Source organism: Oncorhynchus keta, unplaced genomic scaffold, assembly GCF_023373465.1.
Source record: "Oncorhynchus keta strain PuntledgeMale-10-30-2019 unplaced genomic scaffold, Oket_V2 Un_contig_30062_pilon_pilon, whole genome shotgun sequence".
In the NCBI taxonomy this organism is placed as follows: Eukaryota; Metazoa; Chordata; class Actinopteri; order Salmoniformes; family Salmonidae; genus Oncorhynchus; species Oncorhynchus keta.
In genome coordinates, this window is record NW_026286871.1 from 1,942 (window position 1) to 11,845 (window position 9,904).

At 49.0% G+C, this 9,904-nt stretch overlaps 1 protein-coding gene across 1 annotated transcript; it reads right to left on the reverse strand.

Moving 5' to 3' along the window:
* Positions 1 to 2,428: 2,428 nt before the first annotated feature.
* Positions 2,429 to 7,050, reverse strand: LOC127923542 (vacuolar protein sorting-associated protein 8 homolog; the record flags this gene model as incomplete). The annotated part of the gene is made up of 3 exons (XM_052507586.1): positions 6,829 to 7,050; positions 6,381 to 6,449; positions 2,429 to 2,552 (listed from the first exon to the last, which is right to left on the reverse strand). Coding segments are annotated over exons 1-3 (265 nt in total), but the record flags the coding sequence as incomplete, so codon positions are not given.
* Between the last annotated feature and the right edge of the window lie 2,854 nt (positions 7,051 to 9,904).

The following is a 9,904-nucleotide window of genomic DNA, read 5'->3' on the forward strand; positions in this document are numbered from 1 at the left end:
GAGGACCAGTGTAGAAACAGAGACAAGAGGACCAGTGTAGAAACAGAGAGAAGACAGTGTAGAAAACAGAGAGAAGAGAGAAACAGAGAGAAGACCGTAGAAACAGAGAGAAGACAGTGTAGAAACAGAGAGAAGACAGTGTAGAAACAGAAGAAGACAGTGTAGAAACAGAGAAGACAGTGTAGAAACAGAGAGAAGATATAGAAACAGAGACAAGAGGACCAGATAGAAACAGAGACAAGAGGACCAGTGTAGAAACAGAGAAGACAGTGTAGAACAGAGAGAAGACCGTAGAGAAACAGAGAGAAGACCGTAGAAACAGAGAGAAGACAGTGTAGAAACAGAGAGAAGAGGACAGTGTAGAAACAGAGAGAAGAGGACAGTGTAGAAACAGAGAGAAGAGGACCAGTGTAGAAACAGAGAGAAGAGGACCAGTGTAGAAACAGAGAGAAGAGGACCAGTGTAGAAACAGAGAGAAGACAGTGTAGAAACAGAGAGAAGACAGTGTAGAAAGGGTGAAAGCAGCACTACAGTATGTGATGACTGTACTTACTACTGCAGTTGGCAGTCCAGCATCTACTTTGTCCTGAAGAACAAGGAAGGAAAAGTACATTTCAGTGATGCATGAGAACATGTACTAATTGAAATCTGTGTGGTGTTGGTTGTGAGTGTGTGTGTGTGTGTGTTGTTGGTTGTGAGTGTGGTGTGTGTGTGTGTGTTGTTGGTTGTGAGTGTGGTGTGTGTGTGTGCTGTTGGTTGTGAGTGTGGTGTGTGTGTGTGTGTTGTTATTGTGAGTGTGGTGTGTGTGTGTGTGTTGTTGGGCTGGTATGTGGTGTGTGTATATGATGATGGAAAAGTTGTCATTGTGAGTGTGTGTGTGTGTTGTTGGTGTTGTGGAGTGTGGTGTGTGTGTTTGTTGGTTGTGTGAGTGTGGTGTGTGTGTGTTGTTGGTTATGTGAGTGTGGTGTGTGTGTTGTTGGTTGTGAGGTGTGGTGTGTGTGTTGTTGGTTGTGAGTGTGGTGTGTGTGTTGTTGGTTGTGAGTGTGGTGTGTGTGTTGTTGGTTGTGAGTGTGGTGTGTGTGTGTTGTTGGTTGTAGAGTGTGGTGTGTGTGTGTTGTTGTGTTTGTGAGTGTGGTGTGTGTGTTGTTGGTTGTGAGTGTGGTGTGTGTGTTGTTGGTTATGAAGTGTGGTGTAGTGTGTTGGTTGTGTGTGTGTGTGTGTGTGTGTGTGTGTGTGTGTGTGTGTGTGTGTGTGTGTGTGTGTGTGTGTGTGTGTGTGGAGTGTGTTGTTGGTTGTGAGTGTGGTGTGTGTGTGTTGTTGGTTGTGAGTGTGGTGTGTGTGTGGTCTGGTGTTGGTGGTGAGTGTGTGTGTGTGTGTGTGTGTGGTGGTGTGGTGTGTGGTGTGTGTGTGTGTGTGTGTGACTCACAGCAGCTGAGACTATCTGAGCAGAGATGCCTTCAGGGGATGCTGCCAGGTCGGAGCACAGAGCCATGGACTGTAGTACTGAGCTCCACTGTCTTCCTCTTCCTACACACACACACCACACACACACACAACCAACACCACACCCACACACCCACAACCAAGACCACACCACACACAACCAACACACCACACACACACACACACACAACCAAGACCACACCACACACACACAACCAACACCACACACACACACACACAGATTGACTGTGAAGTTAGAATCTCAGTTGTGATGACAAATGTCAGTTAACTGTACCCTCACAATGTAACCTCACAGAAGGGTCTCACATCACAGAAGGGTCTCAAAACCTGCCCATTAGTAGTTAGGTTCAGGGTTAAGATTACATTTAGTGTTAGAGAAAATAGGATGTTGGATTGGGAATCAATTCTTTGGTCCCCGCAAGGATAGTGATACAAAACTGTGTGTGTACACATTTTACCATACTTGCGAGTACCAGAAGTCCTCACTAGAATAGCAAACCAACTAAAATTCAGAGAAGTGAGGACATTTTGCCAGTCCTCACTTGTAAAAAGGCTATTTTAGGCTTAGAGGTTAGGTATAAGGTTAGGATTAGAATTAAGGGTCAGGTTTAGGGGTTAGGTTTAAAGTTAGGATTAGAATTAAGGGTTAGGTTTAGGGGTTAGGTATAAGGTTAGGATTAGAATTAAGGGTTAGGTTTAGGGGTTAGGTATAAGGTTAGGATTAGAATTAAGGGTCAGGTTTAGGGGTTAGGTATAAGGTTAGAATTAAGGTTTAGGTGAAACATCATTTTCAATGGGAATCAATTGATGGTCCCCATAAAGCCCTCACAAGTATAGTAAGACACATAGCTCTGTGTGTGTGTGTGTGTGTGTGTGTGTGTGTGTGTGTGTGTGTGTGTGTGTGTGTGTGTGTGTGTGTGTGTGTGTGTGTGTGTGTGTGTGTGTGTGTGTGTGTGTGTGTTACCGTTTGAGGTGTGCGGCCCCGCTGTCGGAGCTGGCCAGTGAGGAGGTCTCACAGGAGGCGCGATGTTCTCTGTGTTCAGCAGACACGTGTCCTCCAGGATGAAGGGCTCCTCCTCATCCTCAGGCTAAAACAGGAGACGGAAGTATGACAACTGTTAGCCCAGATATGATGTAGGGCTGGCTACTCCCAGATATGGATGTAGGGCTGGCTACCCCAAATGTGGATGTAGGGCTGGCTACCCCAGATGTGGATGTAGGGCTGGCTACCCCAGATATGATGTAGGCTGGCTACCCCAGATATGATGTGGGCTGGCTATCCCAGATATGATGTAGGGCTGGCTACCCCAGATATGGATGTAGGGCTGGCTACCCCAGATATGGATGTAGGCTGGCTACCCCAGATATGATGTAGGGCTGGCTACCCCCAGATATGATGTAGGCTGGCTACCCCAGATATGATGTAGGGCTGGCTACCCCAGATATGATGTAGGGCTGGCTACCCCAGATATGATGTAGGACTGGCTACCCCAGATGTGATGTAGGGCTGGCTACCCCAGATATGATGTATAACTGGCTACCCCAGATATGATGTAGGGCTGGCTACCCCAGATATGATGTAGGGCTGGCTACCCCAGATAGATGTGGATACCCCAGATATGATGTAGGACTGGCTACCCCAGATATGATGTAGGCTGGCTACCCCAGATATGATGTAGGGCTGGCTACCCCAGATATGATGTAGGACTGGCTACCCCAGATATGATGTAGGGCTGGCTACCCAGATATGATGTAGGGCTGGCTACCCCAGATATGATGTAGGACTGGCTACCCCAGATATGATGTAGGGCTGGCTACCCCAGATATGGATGTAGGGACCCCAGATGTATGTAGGGCTGGCTACCCCAGATATGATGGGGCTGGCTACCCCAGATATGATGTAGGGCTGGCTACCCCAGATATGATGTAGGGCTACCCCAGATATGATGTAGGACTGGCTACCCCAGATATGATGTAGGGCCTACCCCAGATATGATGGCTACCCCAGATATGGATGTAGGGCTGGCTACCCCAGATATGATGTAGGGCTGGCTACCCCAGATATGATGTAGGGCTGGCTACCCCAGATATGATGTAGGGGCTGGCTACCCCAGATATGATGTAGGGCTGGCTACCCCAGATATGATGTAGGGCTGGCTACCCCAGATATGATGTAGGCTGGCTAACCCCAGATATGATGTAGGGCCACCCCAGATGTGGATGTAGGGCTGGCTACCCCAGATATGATGCAGGGCTGGCTACCCCAGATATGATGTAGAAATAATACCCCAGATATGATGTAGGGCTGGCTACCCCAGATATGATGTAGGGCTGGCTACCCCAGATATGATGTAGGGCTGGCTACCCCAGATGTGATGTAGGGCTGGCTACCCCAGATGTGGATAGGGCCATACCCCAGATGTGGATATGATGTAGGGCTGGCTACCCCAGATATGGATGTGGGCTGGCTACCCCAGATGTGGATGTACTGGCTACCCCAGATGTGGATGTAGGGCTGGCTACCCCAGATGTGGATGTAGGGCTGGCAATAATCCCAGACGTGGGATGTAGGGCTGGCTACCCCAGATGGATGTATGGCTACCCCAGATGTGGATGTAGGGGCCACACCCCAGATATGATGTAGGGCTGGCTACCCCAGATATGATGTAGGGCTGGCTACCCCAGATGTGGATGTAGGGCTGGCTACCCCAGATGTGGATGTAGGGCACAACTCTAGATGTGGATGTAGGGCCAGCTACCCCAGATATGATGTAGGGCTGGCTAAATTTGAGATATGATGTAGGGCTGGCTACCCCAGATATGATGTAGGGCTGGCTACCCCAGATATGATGTAGGGCTGGCTACCCCAGATATGATGTAGACTGGCTACCCCAGATATGATGTAGGACTGGCTACCCCAGATATGATGTAGGACTGGCTACCCCAGATATGATGTAGGACTGGCTACCCCAGATATGATGTGGACTGGCTACCCCAGATATGATGTAGGCTGGCTACCCCAGATATGATGTAGGGCTGAACCCCAGATATGATGTAGGGGCTGGCTACCCCAGATATGATGTAGGGCTGGCTAACACCCCAGATATGATGTACCCCAGATGTGGATGTAGGGCTGGCTACCCCAGATGTGGATGTAGGGCTGGCTACCCCAGATGTGGATGTAGGCTGGCTACCCCAGATGTGGATGTAGGGCTGGCTACCCCAGATGTGGATGTAGGGCTGGCTACCCCAGATGTGATGTAGGACTGGCTACCCCAGATGTGGATGTAGGGCTGGCTACCCCAGATATGGATGTAGGGCTGGCTACCCCAGATGTGGATGTAGGGGCTGGACCCCAGATGTGGATGTAGGGCTGGCTACCCCAGATATGATGTAGGGCTGGCTACCCCAGATATGGATGTAGGGCTGGCTACCCCAGATATGATGTAGGGCTGGCTACCCCAGATGTGGATGTAGGGCTGGCTACCCAGATATGATGTAGGGCTGGCTACCCCAGATATGATGTAGGGCTGGCTACCCCAGATATGATGTAGGGCTGGCTACCCCAGATATGATGTAGGGCTGGCTACCCCAGATATGATGTAGGCTGGCTACCCCAGATATGATGTAGGACTGGCTACCCCAGATATGATGTAGGGCTGGCTACCCCAGATATGATGTAGGCTGGCTACCCCAGATATGATGTAGGACTGGCTACCCCAGATATGATGTAGGGCTGGCTACCCCAGATATGATGGGGCTGGCTACCCCAGATATGATGTAGGGCTGGCTACCCCAGATATGATGTAGGGGATATGATGTAGGGCTGGCTACCCCAGATATGGATGTAGGGCTGGCTACCCCAGATATGGATGTAGGGCTGGCTACCCCAGATATGGATGTAGGGCTGGCTACCCCAGATATGGATGTAGGGCTGGCTACCCCAGATATGATGTAGGGCTGGCTACCCCAGATATGGATGTAGGGCTGGCTACCCCAGATATGGATGTAGGGCTGGCTACCCCAGATATGATGTAGGGCTGGCTACCCCAGATATGATGTAGGGCTGGCTACCCCAGATATGATGTAGGGCTGGCTACCCCAGATATGATGTAGGACTGGCTACCCCAGATATGATGTAGGACTGGCTACCCCAGATATGATGTAGGGCTGGCTACCCCAGATATGATGTAGGGCTGGCTACCCCAGATATGATGTAGGGCTGGCTACCCCAGATATGATGTAGGGCTGGCTACCCCAGATATGGATGTAGGGCTGGCTACCCCAGATATGGATGTAGGGCTGGCTACCCCAGATATGGATGTAGGGCTGGCTACCCCAGATATGATGTAGGGCTGGCTACCCCAGATATGATGTAGGGCTGGCTACCCCAGATATGGATGTAGGGCTGGCTACCCCAGATATGATGTAGGGCTGGCTACCCCAGATATGGATGTAGGGCTGGCTACCCCAGATATGGATGTAGGGCTGGCTACCCCAGATAGATGTAGGGATGTAGGGCTAGGGCTGGCTACCCCAGATATGATGTAGGGCTGGCTACCCCAGATATGATGTAGGGCTGGCTACCCCAGATATGATGTAGGGCTGGCTACCCCAGATATGATGTAGGGCTGGCTACCCCAGATATGGATGTAGGGCTGGCTACCCCAGATATGGATGTAGGGCTGGCTACCCCAGATATGGATGTAGGGCTGGCTACCCCAGATATGGATGTAGGGCTGGCTACCCCAGATATGGATGTAGGGCTGGCTACCCCAGATATGATGTAGGGCTGGCTACCCCAGATATGACAACATTGTGTTGTTCTGTAAGAAGTCGGGGAGCTAGAAGCTGTCAGATTCCTGCAGCATTTGAAATGGAATATGTATAGTTACTGAAAGATGAGAGCCAGTTACCTCATTCAGGATGCTCTCCAAGGTAGGCGGGGTGTCAACTTGGGGAATGTCAAACTCTTTGTCGTCGATCTGAGGAGAATAGATAAGTTATGCGATCTGTGTTCAGCACAATGAAGTCTATCGAGCTCCGTGGTCGCTCTAGTCATAGACATCTCATTATATTTACTATTCTACCTAATTCTATGTTTCTAGAGATCTTTACTCGGATATTAAACGTATAGCAGAGACATGGCTGTGCTAAGCCAAAGAAAAGACAACAAAGTAGCCCACTGGCAAGCTACACATTTGACAACCAGCAAAATAAGACTAATGCTAGCTACAGCTTTAATTGCACAAACAAACTCTCATATTTAGCGCATCTATCCCCCCAAAAATGCTAGGTTTAGCTATCTAACAAGATAACCAAAAGCTGTTGAGAAACAGCCATAAGAGCGACAGTCCCACTCACCGTATCTATTTCCATTAAATTGAGCTGGGATGACGCAGAAACCAAACTGCGTGTATCTGGTGATTCTGACATTGTAAGAGGCCAAATATATTAATATAGATACACAACGAAACAATAGCTACATTATTTGCAAGTTAGCGATATCACATCTCTCCGATTCCACTCTTCCTTGTTGTACCGGAAGAATGGTTTGTCACGTGATACGTCACGGCTCAAGGGGTGTGTTCAGTGTTCGGAACGTTTGGCAAGGTTCGAGAACATTTTGTCTTGAGCGAATAATACCAACACAAAGTGTGAACATTTGTATAATAGTTCACACATTTTTTATATTGAAATGAATTAGTTCAGTATTGCCAGCTAGCTTCCCATCTCTTTTTCCCAGATATGTTTCACTCTCTCTGGCATTCCAGGAGTCCTCGGCCCGTATTCATAATCTCAAATCTAGGATCAGGTCAAAACTGATCCTCGATCAGCACTCCGAATCTGAAACCATTTAGGAATATGGGCTCTTTGGATGATGTTAATGTGCGGTGGAGGGATGAAGATTCTGTTAAATGCAATTGCAGCTTTTAACCAGCAGGGGGAGTCCGAAACACAGCCTACGTAGGCCAACTAACGACAACATGGTGTTGAAATTATCAAGAGTAGCTAAATGCTGCCTCGTTGTGTCTTATTTCAGTAATACAGGCGAAAGTGATGAGTGTGACCAATCCTTTGAGTGTGATCCCAAATAAAAGTCTGTGGTTTGAACAAGATTTTCTTTGATAAAAAACATCTTATCATCTTCAAATGTTTTAGAAGTAGACAGCAAAATAATGACATTCTCATTGTCGTTGACAGAATGTTGTTCCACCTGAGTGAGTCTGATGACAAGTCAGAGACCACTATGATGACACACCAAATGATGACCACCAATCAGAGACCACTATGATGACACACCAAATGATGACCACCAATCAGAGACCACTATGATGCACACCAAATGATGACCACCAATCAGAGACCACTATGATGACACACCAAATGATGACCACCAATCAGAGACCACTCTGATGACACACCAAATGATGACCACCAATCAGAGACCACTCTGATGACACACCAAATACGTTTGATGGATCTTTATAAGTCTTCTTCTAATGGGGAAATGAATCCAAAAGTATCTGAAAGTAATCAGATTACACGACTGAGTTTTGGTAATCCAAAAGTTACATTACTAATTACAGTGTTGGACAGGTGACTAGTAACTGTAATAGATTACATTTAGAAAGTAACCTACACAACCCTGGTTGTTGATGTCGGTGTCATTTACATTACATTTAAGTCATCTTATCCAGAGCGTACTTACAAATTGGTGCATTCACCTTATGACATCCAGTGGAACAGCCACTTTATAATAGTGCATCTAAATCTTTTAGGGGGGTGAGAAGGATTACTTATCCTATCCTAGGTATTCCTTAAAGAGGTGGGGTTTCAGGTGTCTCCGGAAGGTGGTGATTGACTCCGCTGTCCTGGCGTCGTGAGGGAGTTTGTTCCACCATTGGGGGCCAGAGCAGCGAACAGTTTTGACTGGGCTGAGCGGGAACTGTACTTCCTCAGTGGTAGGGAGGCGAGCAGGCCAGAGGTGGATGAACGCAGTGCCCTTGTTTGGGTGTAGGGCCTGATCAGAGCCTGGAGGTACTGAGGTGCCGTTCCTCACAGTCCGCAGGCAAGCACCATGGTCTTGTAGCGGATGCGAGCTTCAACTGGAAGCCAGTGGAGAGAGCGGAGGAGCGGGTGACGTGGAGAGAACTTGGGGAAGGTTGAACACCAGACGGGCTGCGTTCTGGATGAGTTGTAGGGTTTAATGGCACAGGCAGGGAGCCCAGCCAACAGCGAGTTGCAGTAATCCAGACGGGAGATGACAAGTGCCTGGATTAGACCTGCGCCGCTCCTGTGTGAGGCAGGGTCGTACTCTGCGGATGTTGTAGAGCATGAACCTACAGGAACGGGCCACGCCTTGATGTTAGTTGAGAACGACAGGGTGTTGTCCAGATCACGCCAAGGTTCTTAGCGCTCTGGGAGGAGGACACAATGGAGTTGTCAACCGTGATGGCGAGATCATGGAACGGGCAGTCCTTCCCCCGGGAGGAAGAGCAGCTCCGTCTTGCCGAGGTTCAGCTTGAGGTGGTGATCCGTCATCCACACTGATATGTCTGCCAGACATGCAGAGATGCGATTCGCCACCTGGTCATCAGAAGGGGGAAAGGAGAAGATTAATTGTGTGTCGTCTGTATAGCAATGATAGGAGAGACCATGTGAGGTTATGACAGAGCCAAGTGACTTGGTGTATAGCGAGAATAGAGAGGGCCTAGAACAGAGCCCTGGGGGACACCAGTGGTGAGAGCGCGTGGTGAGGAGAGACAGATTCTCGCCACGCCACCTGGTAGGAGCGACTCACATGGTGGTAGGACGAACTAAGGCGGCCGCGCCGGAGATGCCCAACCGGAGAGGGAGAGGGAGGATCTGATGGTTCACAGTATTTCGATACTGTGAAGGCAGCAGGTTTTTTCTGTAGGGGTGCAACTCTCGCCTCTCTTTGAAGACGGAAGGGTACGTAGCCAGCGGTCAGATGAGTTGGATGAGCGAGTGAGGTAAGGGAGAAGGTCTCCTGAAATGAACTGAGAAGAGAGGAGGGGATTAGGTCAGCTGCAGGCTGAGCAGCGTCACAAGGATTTTAGATTTCATCTGGGTAGAGGGGAGAAAAGAGTGTCAGAAAGCACAGGTGTAGGGCAGTGTGAGCAGAACTGATAAAAGCCTGTGCTGACTCAGTGCAAATCTGAGAGGATCCACACCGCCTCAACTCCTCTTTCTAAATGTTGATCAAGTTTATCATCTGCAGAGAGGGAGGAGGGGGAGGAGGAGGATCTCAGAGGAGGAGAGAAGGGTGGGCAGAGCCTCCCGTAGGCTGAGGACACAAATTCCTTAGAGGTAGAAGTGGTTTGTATAAGAGACAGAGGGAGGAAAAAAAACGTAGAGATAAGAGGAGTTGAAAGGATTTGAGGTCCCTGAGGAGCTGAAGCTTCCTTCCATTTCC